Raw genomic sequence first — 20,053 nt, 5'->3', positions numbered from 1 at the left:
GCGTTCTCCTTCCCAAGGCCAGGAATTCCTCCGTTGTAAGTTCAGAATTATGACTGAATTATTAATTCATTCATAAGCTAATTAATTTAGAAGACAAGAACCTTGTTCTTCAGGTCTGTGATCCCATCAGCGGAGGGGTGGGTGTGTCTCCAAGGTTGGGTCTCCTGTTGGGATGCCTTGGGCTTGAGGAACAGTGTGGAAATCTGCTATGCCAATACCAACCCACACAGTGCCTGCTGAGACAGCACATACAGTAAAACTGGAAGGATACAGAAATTAGCATGGCCCCTGTACAAGGAGGACACGCAAATCTGCAAAGCGCTCCCTTTTAAAACAAACAAACAAAAGCAGAAATATACACCAACCCACACAGACTTCTGCCAAATTAGGGGAGGAGGGCTCATATATATGCGAGCATCCTCAGACTCTAACAGCCCTCCAGGCTGTCTTAACTTGCTTCAAGTAACACATGCATTGTTTGCTGACTTAATGCCTTTGGTCTCTAACAGAATTAACTTGCCTTCTTTGAAATGTACAGACAACTGGCCTTGGGCAATAAGGGATCAGAACTTCCGCAGGCCACAGAGGTGGGCAGGTCCACTTGAAGTCCCCTGGGCTTTCTGACTCTCAAAACTCTTTTAGCAAATGAGTCTAAGGTCATGCACCACATTACCAACCCCCCTTTGCACATCTGTAAAACTTGTCCTCCTTGGCAGAAAGAACAGAATACTCTTGCACAACGACAGGGTATGAAAATATCAGACCTTCTTATGCACCCCACCCAAACCCAGGGCACCAAGGAACTGGAATTTCTGGAACAATCAATCTCCCAGCACAGAGATAACTCAGGAGCTGGCACCAGCCAGAAAGGTCACTGATCCCAGCACTTCCTTAACGGATTCAACCCCTTTGAAAAATCTCCAGGCCAGGCAGAAACTTTGGAGTTGGCCTTTGGACAAAAGCCCACCCTCTCCCCAGGTGGCCAGCCTCTTGAGTAAAGCTCCTCTCCCCAGTCAAAACTCATCTCTTGAGTACTGACCTTTCCAGGGAAAGGCTGCTGAACTTGGCTTTTAGGAACAAGACCACTCCTATTCAAAATTACTCAGGCACTTAGAGAGGAGAGAGAGGAGTCCCTCCCACCAACAATGCACTTTTACAAGGATGTGAATAAAGACTCTGCTTTCTCTTTCTCACGCCTTTCCCATCTTTTTCTTGTGCCGTGGGAATGAAGCCACCAGGAGACAGAGGGGCACAACTAGTAATAGCCCACGTACTTATCTCTTCACACAATTAACGTTCATGGTGACAGTAGAATCCTAGGAAGGAGCATGGATGGAATGTTCCTTTGGACAAGGCACTCTGTAGTCTGCCACCTTGCAGTCTGTTTTATGAACTCCGGAAGCCTATCCTGTGGTTGCCTATTCCTTTCTGGTTCACTCCAGTGGAGTTTCTGCAGCCCCCACTCTTCTTCTAGATCATTCTGCAGCTCCATCATTTCCCACAAATGAGTCTGAAGAAGACGCACAGGGTGGGTCTGGAGGTACCTTGCAGGGGAGGCGAGAACGGGGACCCCTTGAAGCCTCCAGGGCAGGGGAACATGGAAAGTCTAGAAAAAGTGGGCCTCTGGCCGGTGACTTGACAAGCGATCATTTCCAGGTGGGCTTTCCCTGGAGGCCTTCAGAGAAAGGCACTTGCCAGAGTCACCACTTTGAAAGTATCCGTGGTCATACTGACCCTGAGGTTTGGCAAGTGTGTCTATCAGAGTCCCAGGATAAAGACCCAGCCCCAGCTCTGTGGCTGCTCTGCCCACAGCTGCTCTGGAGCCGAGATTCGAGAACTATGGTGCCCAGGATCTTTGGTAAGGATCCACGGGGCACTCCCCGCAAGCTTCTGTCTTGTCGCATCCCGAATGGACCCCTGAACCTCAAACGTAATGCTCTCTCGCCTGCTCGGTTCTTGGCTTCCTGCTTGGTCAACAACCCCAGACCAGCTCTGGCTGCAGCTCAGTCTCCGCCTGATCAGCAACTATTAGACCTGACCCTTCCCGGAGCCCTTCCTGCCACCCTGAGTCCGTGTCAACATCCACTCTGAGCTGCGGCCCACGCTGAATGCAGCTCAGTGACGTCATCTGCTGTACCCCGGTGCTGACCGGATGCTTACGCTCTCTCCATCGCTCTCCTGTCCCTCTGCTCCTCAGCTGCTGCCTCCCATTCTGAACTCGTGAGCTCAGGCTCCGAAGGAATCGCAGGTGAGAGCAGGTGGAGTGTGGAGGGAGGAGATGGTACCGTGGATGGAGGTGGGTGTTAGGGTCCGTCATCAAAGGAGCGAGACTGATAAAAAGCGAAGGTCAAGCAAAGATTTATTTCCCGCCAAGCATCGAGAATCAAACTGACCGGTCAGGGCCGTCACTTGCAAAGAGGCGACCCCTCCCAGCCTCACAGACTAACTTTTATAGAGGTAGTTTCGCAGGGCTATACACAGGTGGCCAATGAGATTGCAACACACAGAGAAAACTGCACAGTCATGCTAGGTCTGCCACACACACACACAAAAAACTGCGAGGTAACACACGCGCGGCCAATTGAATTTCAATTTACCCTAGTAGATATATGCGCGCCCCATTGGTTGGATGTCTTCCCCTGGCCTGACCCGCCCTTGTATTAGATACTAGGCTTTGCAAGTAAGTTCCTCTCGCAGGGGCGGGGTCAATCTAAGTTCACTGCATAAACACGAAATGACTCCCTCTGGCTAACCAGGCCCTTACAGTGGGGGCTGCAGAGATCCTAGTCTCGTCCTTGGAGCCCATTCTCCAGTGACTCCCCCAGACGTAGGACTTTGGCTGTGCCAGCCAGCGCCCACGTGTGGGGACCAGATCTACAACCCCTTGCAGAAGTGCTGCGATGAGGAGACCATCCTGCCTTGAACCAGACCCACCTCTGTGGCCCCAACTGCAGCTTCTGGCCCTGCTTTGAGCTCTGGGGTCCTGAGTCCTTGGGATCTCAGGCCCAGGCTGTTGGGGCGCCTGGGTGGCTCAGTCTGTTAAGCGTCTGTCTTCAGCTGGGGTCATGATCGCAGGGTCCTGGGATCAAGCGCCACACAGGGCTCCCCGGTCAGCGGGAAGCCTGCTTGTGTTCCCTCTATCACTGTGTCTTTCTGTGTCAAATAAATAAATAAAATTTCAGGGGGGAAAGTACTAAAATAAAGGTTTTTCCTTTAAAATTATTTCATTATTAAACACCAAAGAGGAACTTCTGCTTCAAGAAAAATGGAGTAGGGGCACATGGGTGGCTCAGTGGGTTAAGCCTCTGCCTTCGGCTCAGGTCATGATCTCAGGGTCCTGGGATCAAGTCCCACATCGGGCTCTGTGCTTGGCAGGGAGCCTGCTTCCTCCTCTCTCTCTGCTAGCCTCTCTGCCTACTTGTGATCTCTCTCTGTCAAATAAATTAAAAAAAAGAAAAATGGAGTAGACACACTTTTCTCTATTGTTCTTGCCAGATAAAGCTAACAGTCCCAGACATTATACAGAAAGCAAACACAAGAAGACTCCAAAAGGCAGAGAGAAGAAGGTACGACACAATCATAAATTCTCCGGGCTTCCTTCAAGCATCATACGCCCCAGAGAGGTTACTGAAGAAGCCAGCAACCCAGAAATACCAATGAAAAGAGTCACATACTTTTGGCCAAAGAACTGGGGCCCTGCCCCTACCCAAGTAGCAAAGGCTAAGCAAAGAACCAAGAGTTTCATTTCACCTGCTTGTAAGAAGGAACCCCAACTCCCCCTCAGGGATTCTGTTGCACAATATGGAGGGGAAGGCCCCCACCCTGACAGTTATGGTGTCAGGATTTTATCTAATTTAACCAAAAAAAATTTAGATTCAGGTGACAGCTTGGTTGATTATAAGATTTTCCTAGCTTGCTCATCTGAAAATTGCTGGCGTCCTTAAAATGTATATTTGAGGGTTCCTGGGTGGCTCAGTTGCTAAGCGTCTGCCTTTGCCTCAGGTCATGATCCTATCGTCCTGGGATGGAGTCCTGCACTGGACTCCCTGCTCATCAGGAAGCCTGCTTCTCCCTCTCCCACTCCCACTGCCTGTTTTTCCTCCCTCGCTGTCTCTCTCTGTCAAATAAATAAATGAAATCTTTAAAAAATATTTAATTTTTAGAATTAGCTTCCTGCTGTTCCAACTGTATGAGGCTCCTGCTAGGACTTTGCAGACCCTGACATCATTGTAAATTTCGGGTAAGTCCATCCTGAATGTAAATTTCCGTAGTTCTGGAGCTGATGATTCTCTCCAGACAAGTTCTCTAAAAATATTTAACTTTACAAATCGGTTCTGTGTAGTGTGGATTTATTTAAATGCAAATATATCCAAGGGTATTTTGCTGTCTCATTTGACATTTCTTGTAACTTGTGAAATTGTCTAAGAAACCAAACGGGGCTTCATAATTTGTATATAACTCAAATGTTTTGGGTTTCATCACTGTATCTTCAACTATAAGGAAAAATGACTTTTAAAATTACATTCCTGGGGCATCTGGGTGGCTCAGTGGGTTAAGCCTCAGCCTTCGGCTCAGGTCATGATCTCAGAGTCCTGGGATCGAGCGAGCCCCACATCGGGCTTCCTGCTCAGTGGGGAGCCTGCTTCCTCCTCTCTCTCTACCTGCCTCTCTGCCTACTTGTGATCTCTCCCTCTGCCAAATAAATAAATAAAATCTTTAAAAAAATAAAATTACCTTCCTGGAGGGGTGCCTGGATGGCTCAGCTGCTGAAGCGTCCAGCTCTTAATCTTAGTTTTGTAAGTTCAAGCCCCACACTAGGCTCCATGCTGGGCGTGGAGCCTACCTTTAAAAAAAGAAAAAAAAAAGAATTATTAAACATTTTCTGAAGGCAGAAGTTTGGATAGGATCATTTGAATATAATTTTCCTTGGGTTTTGTCTTTTGGGCTTTTTTGGTAGGGGAGGAAGGGTCTGTGTTCCATAATTCCTGGTACCCTAACCACAAGCATGGTGGACCCATTGGTCACTCACCACTTGAGGAATTTTCCTTTGTTTTCTGATGATTTTTTTCTTAATATATAGCGAACTTTGCCAAGTACCTTTCTGTGTCTATTGAAATGACCATACAGGTTCTTCCTTACTCTGACGCCATGGCAAACTATACAGATCTTTTTTTTTTTTAATGATAAGTCATTGCACTTAACGTTATTTTCTTAGAAACCAAATCATCATATTCCTTGGTATTGTATCAATATCAGTTCAAATTAGAGGAAATACATGCCAATACCAGCTTCTGACAATAAAACTAAGGACATTTCAAGTCCCGAAGTCTGGCTACTTGAGGTCAGGAAATCATGGAAAAATTCCAAAGTATATTTTATCGTTCTGCACATTGAAGGAGGGCAGGAAAGACAGCGGTGTTCTCTTGTATCACAAGGTCACGTCTTCCCCTTTATTTCTAGAAGCACTAACTTGAAGAGGTCCTGGCACATTCCAGTTATAATAATTTTTCTCCCATGAACAATTGTCTCATATTTGCAGTATATTGAAAAAACTGTCATCTTGTAAGTCTTTTCTTTTCTTTTGAGTCTGAACCACTAAGACTCCCGGGTACTTTGGGAGAATCCTGATGGGTTGGGTGGCTTGCTGAATGCGTCAAAAATAAAATTTGCAGGGGCACCTGGGTGGCTCAGTGGGTTAAAGCCTCTGCCTTCAGCTCAGGTCATGGTCCCAGGGTCCTGGGATCGAGCCCCACATCAGGCTCTCTGCTTGACGGGGAGCCTGCTTCCTCCTCTCTCTCTGCCTGTCTCCTCTGCCTACTTGTGATCTCTGTCTGTCAAATAAATTAAAAAAAAATCTTTAAAAAAAAAATAAAATTTGCAGGGGCACCTGCTTGGCTCCGCCAGTGGAGCATGAGGCTCAATCTTGGGGTTCTAAGTTTGAGCCCCACATTGGTTGTAGAGATTACTTAAAAATATTTATTTTTTAAATCAAGTTTTGTACTCTGAAAATACTCTCAAATACATACGCACACCAGGGACATGGAGCTCAGATCTCTCTCACTGGATCTTTGACATCTGAGGAAACGTGTGTGATGGAAGTTGCACGTTAATTCTGGTTTGTTCCTTTTCCCTGAGTGGCTGGGCTTCCTTTTCCATGTTCTTTGTTGTTCTCTTGCTCTCTTTTCTCCCTTTGCTATTTTCTGCTGCCTCAGAACATCTGCTGGCCAGGCCAGTTCGCATCCTCTTGCCATGCCCTGGTACTTTCTTGCTATGTGTCTCTGTCACCTAATTCAGGAAACTGATGGGAAAAAGCCAAATTTGCGGAGATGTCAATCAACCACAGAAACCATCTGGAAGTCCAAAACCTAATGGCCCATTCCCCTCCTCCTCCTCCTTCTTTTCCTCCCCCACCTGCTGCCTCTCCTCCTCCTGCTCCTTCTCCCCACCCACCATCTCCTTCCTCCCCCCTCCTCCTTTTTTTAAAAAACGTTATCTCTACACCCAACATGGGGGTTCAAACTCACAACCCTGAGATCAAGAGTCACGTGTTCTGCTGACTGAGCCAGCCAGGCGCTGCATGACACACTCTTCTTAATAATAGTTTCCTGAGGGGCGCCTGGGTGGCTCAGTGGGTTAATAAGCCTCTGCCTTCGGCTCGGGTCGTGATCTCAGGGTCCTGGGATCGAGTCCCGCATTGGGCTCTCTGCTTGGCAGGGAGCCTGCTTTCTCCTCTCTCTCTCTCTGTCTGCCTCTCTGCCTACTTGTGATCTCTCTCTGTCAAATAAATAAATAAAATATTAAAAAAAAATAATAGTTTCCTGAACTTTCCTTACAGTTGCTGTCTCGTCCTTAAAACAGCTAGATCCCAGTTGTTTCAAAATGTTTTGTGCTGTGGCCACATTCCCACCTCACCCTGGGTCTCTACCCCTGTGAGTGCCTCTCCCTCTCAAGCAGCCCACTCTTCGTCATGCATCTGCTTAGGAACTGATGAACTATCAGCTCTGGTTGCAAAATTATGCAAAATTATGATGGCCAGGTGACTTCTGTCCTCTGCCAGATCTGCAACCTCAATCTCCTTAGGAACAAGAATCCTGCCTCGAAGCAGCTTTAAGCTTTAAGTCACTGACTCCCTGATGGCCAATGGGGAAAATCACAACTTGCCCTTCCCCTCCACTCTGCTTCGGGCGGCCCCGGACACAGGATACAAAGGCTCATGCTTCACCGACTGGGTTTTGAATGTTAAGCACACGCAGAGCTGCTGGGTTAAACCTCATTTGCTCTTGTTACATATTTGTTGGATTCTGTCTGCTTGTACTTTGTTAAAGCATTTTTGTATCCATGTTCTGTTTTTGTTTTTGTATTTTTTTAAGATTTTCTTTATTTGTCAGACAGAGAGAGCAATGGGGAGCAGGAGGTAGAGGGAGAAGCAGGCTCCCCTCTGAGCGGAACCCTAACCCAGGACCCCGGGATCATGACCTGAGCCGAAGACAGTCGCTTAACCGACTGAGCCCCCACTAGGCGTCCCATTGCCTCCATTTTCATGAGGGATATCGGTCTGTGATTTTTCTTTTTCTGGAATATCTTTCTTTCTGGCTTTGATATCAGGATTACACTGATGTCATAAATGAGTTAGGGAGTACTTCTTTCTTTGATTTTCAGAAAGAGTTTGTAGGAAACTGTCCTTTATTCCTTGAATGTTTGAATCCACCAATAGAACTGTCAGGCTCTGGGATTTCACTCTCCTTCACAGGTCGACGAATTATTCCATAATTGTTGCACAAAAATTGGCAGAAAGCTCAAAACGCCTGGGTCAGAGACAAAGGACTTTGGTATTCAGAGCGTATCAAAAGGAAGAGGATTAGCGTGTCCATATTGATGCATCTTCCCCCCCACCACCACCACCCCTGCAAGTACCATGGGGCACGCAGGGGGAGTCAGAGCCTGGCCTGCTTGCCTGCGGTCACATCACAACACGGAGCTTCAGGAATCTGAGCAGTAAGCAAGTCTCCTCTTTATCTGGGATGAAATGTTACCTTACCCTTCGGGGCTGCTGGCTGTAACCACGATCTTAAGAAATACATAAACAGCCATCTGAGCTTGGATTCCTTTCTCGCCCAACAAGAATGTTCAGGGATGCTCAGTTCCTTCTGTGGATTGCCTCTCTCTGGGGGCTCGAAAGGAGAATTCTTTCTGTGTGTTCTATTCGTTCTTTCAGCTTCTGGTGGAAGCTGGTAACTTTGGCTGTGCCTGCATTGTTCTAATCTCTGCCTCTGTCTCTGCACGGCTTTCCCTTCTGTCTCTAGTCAAACATCCCTCTCTTTCCCCCTTCTAAGTGTGATTGTATTTAGAGCCTACCTGGGTAATCCCGGATAATCTCCCCATCTCAAGACCCTGAGTATAATCACACCTGCAAAGATTTACGGGGGAGGGGGTCTTTTTGCCAAGTAAAGTAACACTCATAGGTTCCAGCATTAGGATGTGGGTTTCTTTGAGGAGGACCACTTTTCAGCCTACCACAGCCATTATATTACACAACCTTTCAAAGACACAATAAACACAACTGCCCTAATCGAGAGGTTGGAACAAGGAATTAGTAAAAATCTCTCTAATTTATGGGGCATCAAAGGGCAGAAGAATTTGGTAAGAGGGCTGATCTTAGGTGAGGCTCAGCAATATTATCACGGATACAGATTCTCTGTATCTTCTCTGCCTTCAGAAGAGCTGACCACACTAATTGTGGCTTCCCTCATGGTTGAAATCAGGTTTCCAGAAGTTTCCATGGGTATAGTTATAGACCTCCAAGAGGGTCTGCTATCTTTCACTCCCTCTCCCTCTCTGCTCCTCAGAATGACCTCTTAAAAATGCAAAGTGGTGGGCAGTGCCCAGCTGGCTCAGTTGCTGGAGCAGAGGTTTCCAGCCCCACAGTGGGTGTGGAGATTATTTAAAAATTAAAAAAATTTTTTTAATTAAAAATAAAAATGCAAAGTGGGTTAGCATCACTCCTTACATGCTCTTCCGTGGCTTCCCAGTGCTCACAGCACAAATCCAGGCCCTTACCAAGCCAGACAAGCCCCAGGAGAATCTGGTTCTACTGACCTGGCTCCCCACACACTCTGGTCCTTTCCAGTCCAGCAACAGCAACCTTCTTACAGCTCCAGAACATTACCCTGCAGCTTCTCTTCTCCACACCTCTACTCCGGCTGGTCCCTCTGACACAAAAGCTCTCTCTCTGGACCCTGGCTGATTGTGCCTATAGGTGCTGTGTGATCAACACGAAACTCAGTAACTCTGGGCTCTAGTTCTCCATGGCATGGTTGCCATTGCTCTTATTAGGAGCAAACCACTCCCTGGGACAGAGAGACCCCCAGGAAAATCACAGAACAGGACCCCTGAGAGGCTGAGGCTGTCTCCTTACTATTAAGATTGGGGAAGGGGTGCCTGGGTGGCTCAGTGGGTTAAAGCCTCTGCCTTTGGCTCAGGTCATGATCCCAGAGTCCTAGGATCAAGCCCCGCATTGGGCTCTTTGCTCGGCAGAGAGCCTGCTTGCTTCCCTTCCTCTCTCTGCCTGCCTCTCTGCCTACATGTGATCTATCTGTTAAATAAATGAAAGAAAGAAAGAAAGAAAGAAAGAAAGAAAGAAAGAAAGAAAGAAAGAAAGAAAGAAAGAAAGAAAGAAAGAAAGAAAGAAAGAAAGAAAGAAAGAAAGAAAGAAAGAAAGAAAGAAAGAAAGAAAGAAAGAAAGAAAGAAAGATTGGGGAAAAGCGCGCCAGGGAGGGCAGGGACAGCTGAAGACCGCGCGCCCTCTGGCGGTGGAAGGAGGGAACCGCGGAGAAGGATGCTTTTCCCCCTCGCCGAAACCAAGCCCAAGGTCAGAGTTGATGATGACGTTCTTTAGGGGCCTGCTACCTGCCAGGCCTAATGCTAGCCGCGCCACCCATGTGAAATATAGTATATCTGGAGTTATTTTAAATAGGAGTTTCTTTGTTTCTGTGTGTCTTCCCCACTAGAAAGTGCGTAAAGGGACGCCTGGTTTTGTTGTTGTTTTGGTTTGGTTTTGGTTTTGGTTTTTTTTAAAGATTTTATTTATTCATTTGACAGAGAGATGGGGAGCGGGGGAGCGGCAGGCAGAGGCAGAGGCAGAAGCAGGCTTCCCGCCCAGTGGGGAAGCTGACGCAGGGCTTGATCCCAGGACCATGGGATCACGACCCCAGCAGAAGACAGACGCTCAACCAACTGAGCCACCCAGGCACCCTGGGACTCCTGTTTTATTTACCATTGAATCCCCAGGACCTGCAATAGGTAGAACAGGGAGCCTGCTTCTCCCTCTGCCTGCCGGTCCCCCTGCTTGTACTCTCGTGCTCTCTTGCTCTCTCTCCTATGCTTTCTCTCTCTCTCTCTCTCTCTCTGGCAAATAAGTAAATAAATAAAAAATTTTTATTTATTTGACAGAGATCACAACTAGGCAGAGAGGTGGGGGGGGCGGTGACAGGCAGGCTCCCTGCTGAGCAGAGAGCCCAATGTGGGGCTCGATCCCAGGACCCTGAGACCATGACCTAAGCCAAAGGCAGAGGCTTAACCCACTGAGCCACCCAGGCGCCCCAAATAAAAATTTTTTAAATAAAAATAAAATCTTTTTTAAAAAAGAGGAACAACAAAAAAAAGGTATTAATCGCATGACTTAATGTCAACTGACTGAGAGATTCAACAAATGTGCGAGAAAGCTGTTTCCTTCCCCCTCCTCCCCTCCTCCCCTCCTCCCCTCCAATGGCCCTGAGTGAACCATGGTCTCTGGCAGGGGAAAAAAGATCCATTTTGAAAGTGCACAGTCACGCTTGGTGTGGACTGTTGCTTTGCACATAATTTTCTATGTTGTCTTTCTGAAGGTGTTTTTGCGAAGAGGCAAGACCGTATTTTGCCTAGCAGCTGTTTGCTTAATGTATAACTTTTCAGTATTTAGCAATAGGGTATGTAGATCGTCTATCTGTACTTTTTTAAAAGAAAGCCAGGGGAAGGGCAGAGAGAGGGAGGAGCAGACCTGCTGAGCATGGAAACCAAGGCGGGGCTCGATCCCAGGAGCCCAGAACCCAGGACCCTGAGACCATGACCTGAGCCAAAGGCAGAGCTTAACCCACTGAGCCACCTAAGTGCCCTGGGCCTCTATCTGTACTCTTATCCAGGAACATTCATCTGAGGGGCAGTCCTGATGCTTACGACAGCTCTCTGAGGGCAGAACTGTCTTTAAACACATTCACAGATGGAGAAGCTGAGGGTAGCTTCCAATGTGATCTTCACATGTATCTGCCACCCGCTGTATGCAAGGAACTGGGGATATAATAGTATGCAAAAGGGGGAAAATGATAGCCCCTTCCTTATCTTTAAGTCGGGTGATAACACGTCCTCAGTTGTTTGGGACAGTCCATGTTTGCCTGCTGACCCAGCAAAACTATCAGTAGATCCCTCGTTCTCAAGTGCCACGGTCTGGACTACTTATAGACCCCACTGTATACGAGAGACAGAAATTCATCAAAAAATTGCCCAGGTAAGTTAATAACTATGCTTGTGATAAACACGAAGGAAAGGAAATGATGTGGGGAAAGCAACTGGGGGAATTCGTCACCTCTGAGGAGGTGACACGGAAAGAAGAGTGATAGGATGGGACAAGTGAGGGGGGTAAACATTCCAGGCTTGGGAATGTCAAAGAAAAAAAAAGATTCTGCATTGTGTTTTAACTTTGTTTTTGCTACAATCAGCATTTAGTTTGACTTTCTCTCATTGTTGAGACGACAAAGAAAACCAGTGTTTTTTGCTAACTGCAAGAGAATCTGAGGAGTTTTTATAATGGCTGACTTAATTATAACAAGATCAAAGAAAAGCAGTTGATGAATTAAATATTGAAAAAAACCCAACTTCCTAAAGCATACAGGGAGTAGATCTAATTCCCTATTTAGAAAAATACACCAGTAATACAGTGTCAGGATTAAAGATAATACAACAATTACCCATTGAAACTCTTGCAAATGCTTACAAGGGTATGTCTCAATTTTAGGCTGACAAGAGACAGAATAAATAAAATTCTAACAAGGGAAGACTTCACACCACCTGGCTAACGATGCTGTTCATAGTACCGGCAAGCAGTCTGATGTGTAAATATCCCTGTCTTGTTACAAAACGCAAGCTGAATGTTTTGTCATCTTAAAGGTAAGGTACAAAGTTCCCGAATTTTTTAAGGTTCCTCTATTTAAAAGTTGTACACAGTGTGAAGAAAGTCCCCTGGGGACAGGGTATCAAAGTATCCTTAAAGGCAGCAAGAAGGGCAGGGAAGCTTGATGTCTCCAGAGTGAGCCAAGCGAGGTTAGGCTGATGTCAGGTCATGGTGAGGTGCTTGGGACTCATCCTAAGGTCATGAGAAGCCACAGAAAACTGTGACTCACTTTTGAGAGTGACCTGATCAGATTCAGAGCTGTGGTCTCACGGGAGCCAAGGTGCATGCTGGGAAGTCACCGAGGAGGTGGGAGCAAAATCCAGGGGCAAGACTATGGTGACTGGACCAAGGTGGGGAGAAGGGCAGTAGCCAGGACCAGCCTAATTCATAGGACATTTAGGAGATAACAGCAACATGACCTGGGGGTGACTGGATACTTATCAGTCATTCAGGATTTATTGAACACCTGCTATGTGCCGGCTGTTGTTCTGGGGGGCTGCTGGAAACAAGAGGAGACAGAGTAGAGGTTGGTCAAGGATGGTAAGCTCATGGGTGGCTTTTGTAACTGGAAGACCATCATAGCATCCCTTTAGACGGGGACTCTTGGAAGAGGGCTGATTACGGAGGAGCACATCCTAAACCATTCTGGGAACCTTGCATTTGAGTTCCCTGTGGGACACCCAATTAGCGATGTCAAGTAGGCAGGTGGATATACAGATGCAGACGTCATCTGAAAGCTCCAGAATGGACATAAAAAGTATGGAAGTCAGCTGCATTTCAGGGGCAGCTGAAGCCATCGCATAGATGAAATCGCCCAGTAGAACAAGTATAGGAAGATGGTCAAGGAAGGAAGACTGAGTCCAAAAGGGAGAGAAAAAGACCAGCTAGAGAAGCAGAAGGAAAATCAAGACAGTCTTGTGCCGCAGAGGCTGAGGAAAGTGAACGTTTCAAAAGGGGATGTGGTCGACTATGTCAAATGCTGCCTAATTGCCCAAGGGTGCTGATCTGGGTGCTGGATACATGGTGTATTCGTGGCGTGAAATTAACATAGTTCTTCACTCTATTAATTCTAATAACCCTATTTTAAAAGTACAATTTTCTATATGTATGTTTTCCCAGATCAGGAAATAGAGCTACATTGAAAATTTTTTTAAAGATTTTATTTATTCATTTATTTGACAGAGATCACAAGTTGGCAGAGAGGCAGGCAGAGGGAGAGAGGGGGAAGCAGGCTCCTTGCTGAGCAGAGAGCCCAGTGCGGGGCTGGATCCCAGGCCCCTGAGATCATGACCTGAGCCGAAGGCAGAGGCTTAACCCACTAGGCCACCCAGGCACCCCTTGATTTTGTTATTTAAAAAAATACATATAGGGGCACCTGGCTGGTTCAGTCGATAGGACATGAGGCTCTTGATCTTGGGGGTGTGGGTTCGAGCCCCATGTTGGGTGTAGGGATTCCTTAAAAATAAAAAAATCTTGAAAAAGGTAATAAAATACTTAAAAACTAAAATACACACACACACACACACACACACACACACACACACACGGTCTTATATATGTTTGTAGGAAGCAGACCATGGTCTAGAACTCCATCTCCGGGGTCCTAGAAGCCTGTGGCTAAACCCCAGCATTCCCGTCTTCTCCCCATACGTGATAACCTCTCTGGGCCTCAGTTTTCTTGACTGTAAAAGGGGTTAATTATAATATCTATCTCCCAGATCCGCTGGAAGAAAGTGAAGTGGAAAAAAATGCTTAGCGATGCCTGGTGGGCCAGTCCAGATCACAGAGGTAAGCATGCTCTTGGGACCACCGACAACACCATGGAGGAAATCCTACCACACTGTGAGTGAGCTCTGGCGGACAGAGCAGGAGGGGAGTGGCACACAGGGGATTAACATTTTGTATCAGTTTGACTGGTTACAGCCAGCATGGGTTACTTGTGTAATTTTTTTTTAAATCCACTAAAGTGGAAGGAAAGGAGGAAGAGCAAAGGAGGGAGTCAGCCCTGAACTTACCAGCTCTCTGAGAAGTGGTGGGAAAGGGGGCTTGGGCAGGACAGAGGCCCCACGACACCCCAACAGGTGATCTTAAGCCACCGAGTGGCCCTGGGCAAATGGCTGTTCTTCTCTCGACTTCAAAAGTCCCTTCTGGGCAGAATGGAGCTGCCAGCGTCACCCAATGCAAAACATGCTGCTGACTACCAAGAACAGGTTTGAGTTTGAGTCCCAGTGGCCCTTATGTGACACTAGGAGCCGGACCTCTTGTAAGGGCTCCACTCTTATCCACCCACTTGCTTCCTTAGTTCACATCAACCTTCTGAGTCAGGTACTTTACAGTATCCCCATTTCGTAGGTGGGGGAAACGGAGGCACAGAAAACTCACTTGCAGGAGCTCACACACCGAAATGTGGCCAGAATTCAAATGCAGGTTCTGAATCCAGCCTGTGGAACACCAAGCCCTCCTATGTCCCCCTCTCCCAGCCTCAGTTTATTCAGCTGCAAAATGGGCTTCTCGACACTCAACATCTTCAGTTCACTGTAAGGGTTAAATGACCACGGGACTGGGCTTAGGAGAAGTGTTTTTTAAAATGGGAGCTTTCCCTCTCTCTCTGCCTGCCTCTCTGCCTACTTGTGATCTCTGTCTGTCAAATAAATAAATAAAATCTTTAAAAAAAAATTAAAAAAATTAAAAAAAAAAAAGGGGGGCGCCTGGGTGGCTCAGTGGGTTAAAGCCTCTGCTTTCGGCTCAGGTCATGATCCCAGGGTCCTGGGATCGAGCCCCGCATCGGGCTCTCTGCTCAGCGGGGAGCCTGCTTCCTCCTCTCTCTCTGCCTGCCTCTCTGCCTACTTGTGATCTCTGTCTGTCAAATAAATAAATAAAATCTTTTTAAAAAAATAAATAAATAAATAAAATGGGAGCTTTGGGGGCGCCTGGGTGGCTCAGTGGGTTAAGCCTCTGCCTTCGCTCGGGTCATGATCTCAGGGTCCTGGGATCGAGCCCCACATCAGGCTCTCAGGGAGCCTGCTTCCCACCTGCTCCCCTCTCGTCCCACCTGCCTCTCTGCCTACTTGTGATCTCTGTTAAATAAATAAATAAAATCTTAAAATAAAATAAAATGGGAGCTTTTGATTCTTAAATACAGAGATTAAATGGGCAAGAGAAGGTTGGGGGGGTGGGATGTGGGTGAAAAAGACAAGAGGGATTAAGAGATACAAACTTCTAGTTATAAGTCACAGGGGTGAAAAGTACAGCTTAGGGAATGTGGTCAAGATTGTCATTGCATAGTTTGGGGACAGATGGGGGCCACACTTATCACCGGGAGCACTGAGTAAGGTACAGAACTGTCCAATCACTATGTTGTACACCTGAAACTAACATGTATCTTAATTGCACCTCAATTTTAAAAAAGAGGGGAGGGAGCCTTTGTTACCCAGGACCCTCCAGGAGGAAGACAAAGGCACACACAGGCCTCCAGCTCCTGTGTTAATGTTCCGGGTGAGTTATTCAAAGCCCCGCTCAGAAGAGAAACAAAGCTGGGCAGGGCGCCAGGCCCTTGCTCTTCCAGAAACCACAGGGCGAGGTGACCAGAGGCCTGTGCACCCCTCCCCACACTGCCCCTCAGCCGGGAGACAGGCCCCTTGGCTTTGCCACGGGCTCCCCACTTCCCCCACCTCACCACAAGACATCCTGTTGCGGCCAGAGAAGGTAGCGGAATCTGGGGTGTAGAGAGACCCGCCTGTTCCGCCAGGGTGTGAAGCAAGGCCCTCCCCGCTGCCCGGCCCCAGCAGATAAAGGTGGCCTGGGCCAGCCACGAGCTCCTAGCCGTGCCTGTGTGCCTCACCTGCCATGTCCGCCCCCTGTGTGCTGCTCACCTGGGCCCTCCTGGCTCTCTTTGGCCTCGGGCTCGGGGTGCCTGGAGAAGACCTCCCATGCTCCTGCTGCCCCATAGTGCCCCGGAGAGAGTGGAAGGCCCCGGTATCCAAGTGCGTGGATAAGTTGAAACTGCCCGCACGCTATGTGGTGGTGTCGCACACAGCCGGCAGCCCCTGCGACAGCCCGGCCTTGTGCCTGAACCAGGTCCAGAACGTGCACAACTACCACGCGGGGATGCTGAACTGGTGTGACGTGGGCTACAAGTGAGTGCGGAGCAGGGGCAAGGGCCTAGGCCAGGCCGGATGGAGGGAAAGGGGTGCAGGCGCGAGGGACCCGCCCTAGCCATCGGTTCTAGACTGCCCCTGGCTGACGGGCAGGCTTGCTTTCTCCCCAGGGCGGGCACATAAGACTGCATATGTGCGCGCTGCACTCAGGTGCTAAGAGGGGAAAGGGCTGAAGTCCACGCTCTGCTCCCCCTGTGGGAGGGAAAGCCTTTGCCAACACAAAAGAAACTGTCCTCTACACTGCAGTCATTTCATAAAGTCCGCCGCCTCTGCTGGGAGGCAGATAAGCAGGATGGTTCATCCCAGAGGACAGGGGATGGTGGCGGGGGGGGGGCGGGGGGGTGTCACCAACGCTTTCCCCATTTTGGTTTCCTCTCCCTTCTCTGCAAAGTCAGCTTGTGGCCCCCACTGGGTCACTAAATCAGCCAATACATACGTGCAAAGCCCTTAGGACACCACCTGGCATGCAGTACGAACCCCCAAGTTCATGGGCTCTTGCCCTTAGGCACTTACTATGTGCCAGGCCCTGCCCAGGTGCTGGGACAGGGGACACATAAACAGTGCGAATCTGGCCCAATGGGATTTAGAGACCAACAGGGAGGAACAAGTGGGAAACAAGCAAAGGCAACCAGATGAATTCAGCTGGTGACGGAAGCAATAAGGCAGGACGGGGAGTTGTGGGGGGAGACTGAGGTGGCTCTGGGATGGGGGGCAGCAGGAAGAGTGGTAAGCTGCAAGGTCCAGCAGGGGTAAAGGCTAACAGGACAAGTGAGAGGGTCATGCTTGGAGGACAGAGGTCAGGATGTCTGGAGGGAGCTGGGAAGAATGACATGAAACGAACAGGGAAGACCGGGTGGGCAGCGCCTTGTGGACCACCCTAAGAAAGACTGGAGCCATGGGAGGGGCGTGAGCCCGCTGGGTGTAAGAGCTCCCTCTGGCGGCTGTGGGGAGAACAGACTGCAGGTGGGTGACTGCAGAAACAGACTGCTAAGATCTCCATCTGGGGTCCGTGCTCCCCCCGCCCCCCCACCCCCCCACCCCCGCACTGCGCCGAATAACTTTGAACCCTACAGGTTCTCAGACCTTGGTAAGCAGCAGTCACGGTACTGGAAATCCAGGTTCCTGGCTTCCAATAGGGCTGGGGAAACCTGACATCACTGTAATTCTAGCCGACGAGGGTATCCCCAGCAACTCGGTTCAAGCTTTTACAATCCCAAGGCTCCATCTTCCAGGATTTGTCTCCAAGACTCAGGGGCTCCGATCCTAAGTGTTTCCATGAGGTAGTGAAAGCTTGGCTCCCCAGCCTCTGGCCTAAATCGCCTCACAGAAAAGCAGACTGAAGTCTGTTTCTCAGATTTTAGGATTTAGAGTCTGATCCCAACATTCTGGATCTCTCTTCCTGTCCCTTCACATTTTTTGGGTCTCAGTGTCTTTACTGAGAAAAAGGGCTCCTACTCGACCCAGCTGGTGGTGGTGCTGGAGGTTTAAACTAGACGCTTCCATTTCACAAACACACAGGGAGTCCCAATTGCCCGTGCCAGGTGCTGAGGCTGTGGCAAGGCCAAAAGCAGCCCAGTCCTGGGGGCCATCATCACCCTGGAATTTCTAGTCTCTCTGGAGCCAGATTCTTCTGCACCTGGCTTCCTGCATGGGAGGCTCAGGACCCAAAGATTCTGAACGTCCAACGTTCTTTACATCGTTGGTGACTGTGAGAGCTAGAGGTCGGAGGCAGCGATCTCGCAACTCCAAAATGCTGATCTTCTAGCTAATCCCAATGTGCCAAAATCAGACTCGTTCCATCAAGATGTGTCAGATGAGTCTTGAGGATCTGATGCCAGGACTGGAAACTTCCAAGAGCCAGATGCCAAGACTCCAGGGTCTGTATCTGGTTTTGATGCCAATCCTTGAGTCTCAGATCCTGTTACTCAGTGTACCCCAGCAGGGAACAGAAAGCAGGAAGCAGGCTGGGCCAAGGGAAGAGCTTCTCGGAGGAGAGTTCTGAGAGGCAGGGGTCTACGGGGCATGACCTTGGGGTTGACAGTGTATCTGCCTCAGAGGACTGCATGAGAGGACTCAGCAAATCAAGAGTTCAACAAATCCTCCTGGGGGGCTGGAGGAAGCAAGGAATCACCTGGGTGGGAGTCTCAGGGACCCAGATGAGAATTTGGACTCCCCTCTCTGGCTGTGTGATTGCAGGCAGATGTCCCTACCTCTCTGATTCTCCACCTGCAGAATGGGGGCGGTACTGGCTCATGGGTGGCTGTGAGGGTGTAGTGTGGTGCCTAGCATGTGGCAGGGGCCAGAGGCATTGGATTTCAGGAAAAGAGGGAGGTGTTGGGGGGAATCGTGGGTGAGTAGCATGGGGCAGAGGAGGAGGGGGGGAGGAGGCCCTCCCTTACTCATCAAGTCCACCCCCCTGCCACCCACACAGCTTCCTGATTGGAGAAGATGGACTCGTGTATGAAGGCCGGGGCTGGGACACCAAGGGCGACCACACAGGCAAGATCTGGAACCCTATCTCCATTGGCATCTCCTTCATGGGTAACTATATGGGTGAGTGTCCAGCTGCTGGCATGGCAGGCCGGCCTGGGATCTGGGGGATGTGGTCCTTGGGAAGTTCTGCCACCTCCAAGCTCTGTGACCTCGGGAAGTGAGTCGGCTTCTCCAAGCCTCACCATTTCTTTCGGAGAATGACCGTTTCTTTGCAACTGCGTGGTCTGGGCCAGGATGAGTTCATCTGTATAAAAGTTCTTCGGCCAGTCTGTGGCTCATAGAATATGAGCCTGAGACACAGCCACCGTCATGGGGAGGACCCAGAGGTCTGGGGACAGAGGAGGGAGGATAAGCTCTCATCTTGATATTTGCTGAGGGTTTAACCTGTACCAGGCACTGTTCTGTGAGGGCTTCACATAAAAAAACTCATTTTCGGGGCGCCTGGATGGCTCAGTGGATTAAAGCCTCTGCCTTCGGCTCAGGTCATGATCTCAGGGTCCTGGGATCGAGCCCCGCACCGGGCTCTCTGCTCAGCGGGGAGCCTGCTTCCCCCGACTCCCACTTCTCTCTGCCTGCCTCTCTTGTCTACTTGTGATCTTTAAAAAAAAAAACTCATTTTCTTGTCCCACAGCCCCATGGGCACATGCCATCACTCCCTCCTTTCGCCGATGAGGAAACTGAGGCACGGCAGGATTAAGTTCCTGCTAGGGGACTGGCAGACCCCGTTCTGGGCTAGTGGGGCAGGGTGCACAATTGGAACCACCGCCCCACACTACCTCTGCCCCTCAAGGAAGTCCCAGCCTAACTCCTGATTCTGTCTCCCCCAGAGCGGTCACCTCCACCCCGGGCCCTCAGGGCGGCCCAGAGTCTGCTGGCTTGTGGTGTGGCTCAGGGGAAGCTGAGCCCCAGCTATGAGGTCAAAGGACACCGGGATGTGCAGCGGACACTCTCTCCAGGTGACCAACTCTATGAGATCATCCGGACTTGGCCACACTACCACGAGTGAGACCCTGTCTACCTCCTCCACACCCAGAAACCCCACCACCGACCCTCCAATAAAGGTGCAGCTCAAACTGCGTTCCTGCGTCCCACCACATATCTCCCCTCCCTCTCGACCTCCCACAAGACCCCGAGCCATTCCCACCCACCCCAGGGCCCAGCACTCTGTCCTCGCTGGTGCTCAGAACCCAGAGGCCCCGAC

General features: G+C 49.3%; 1 protein-coding gene and 1 non-coding gene across 2 annotated transcripts; both read left to right on the top strand.

The window, feature by feature from the left end:
* Window positions 1–229: 229 nt before the first annotated feature.
* On the top strand, window positions 230–333 carry LOC125090049 (U6 spliceosomal RNA). Its single transcript, XR_007124159.1, has one exon. It is a non-coding gene; the product is annotated as a U6 spliceosomal RNA (small nuclear RNA).
* Window positions 334–15,867: 15,534 nt separating this feature from the next.
* On the top strand, window positions 15,868–19,928 carry PGLYRP1 (peptidoglycan recognition protein 1). Its single transcript, XM_047711531.1, has 3 exons — window positions 15,868–16,338; window positions 18,791–18,912; window positions 19,680–19,928. Exons 1-3 carry the CDS (start codon window positions 16,049–16,051, stop codon window positions 19,856–19,858), a joined length of 591 nt encoding a protein of 196 aa, XP_047567487.1. The 5' UTR covers window positions 15,868–16,048; the 3' UTR covers window positions 19,859–19,928.
* Window positions 19,929–20,053: the final 125 nt, after the last annotated feature.

This window comes from Lutra lutra, chromosome 17 (genome assembly GCF_902655055.1).
Source record: "Lutra lutra chromosome 17, mLutLut1.2, whole genome shotgun sequence".
NCBI lineage: Eukaryota > Metazoa > Chordata > Mammalia > Carnivora > Mustelidae > Lutra > Lutra lutra.
The sequence above is the reverse complement of the archived record's forward strand: the minus strand, read 5'-3'. Positions and strand labels throughout refer to the sequence as shown.

What these genes read in the sequence shown, in the direction of transcription:
- PGLYRP1 (XM_047711531.1), top strand. Translation starts at nt 16,049, where the DNA reads ATGTCCGCCCCCTGTGTGCTGCTCACCTGGGCCCTCCTGGCTCTCTTT. An exon ending in TGGTGTGACGTGGGCTACAA is followed by an intron (nt 16,339 to 18,790) that starts GTGAGTGCGGAG and finishes CCACCCACACAG; the next exon opens with CTTCCTGATTGGAGAAGATG. An exon ending in CTTCATGGGTAACTATATGG is followed by an intron (nt 18,913 to 19,679) that starts GTGAGTGTCCAG and finishes TGTCTCCCCCAG; the next exon opens with AGCGGTCACCTCCACCCCGG.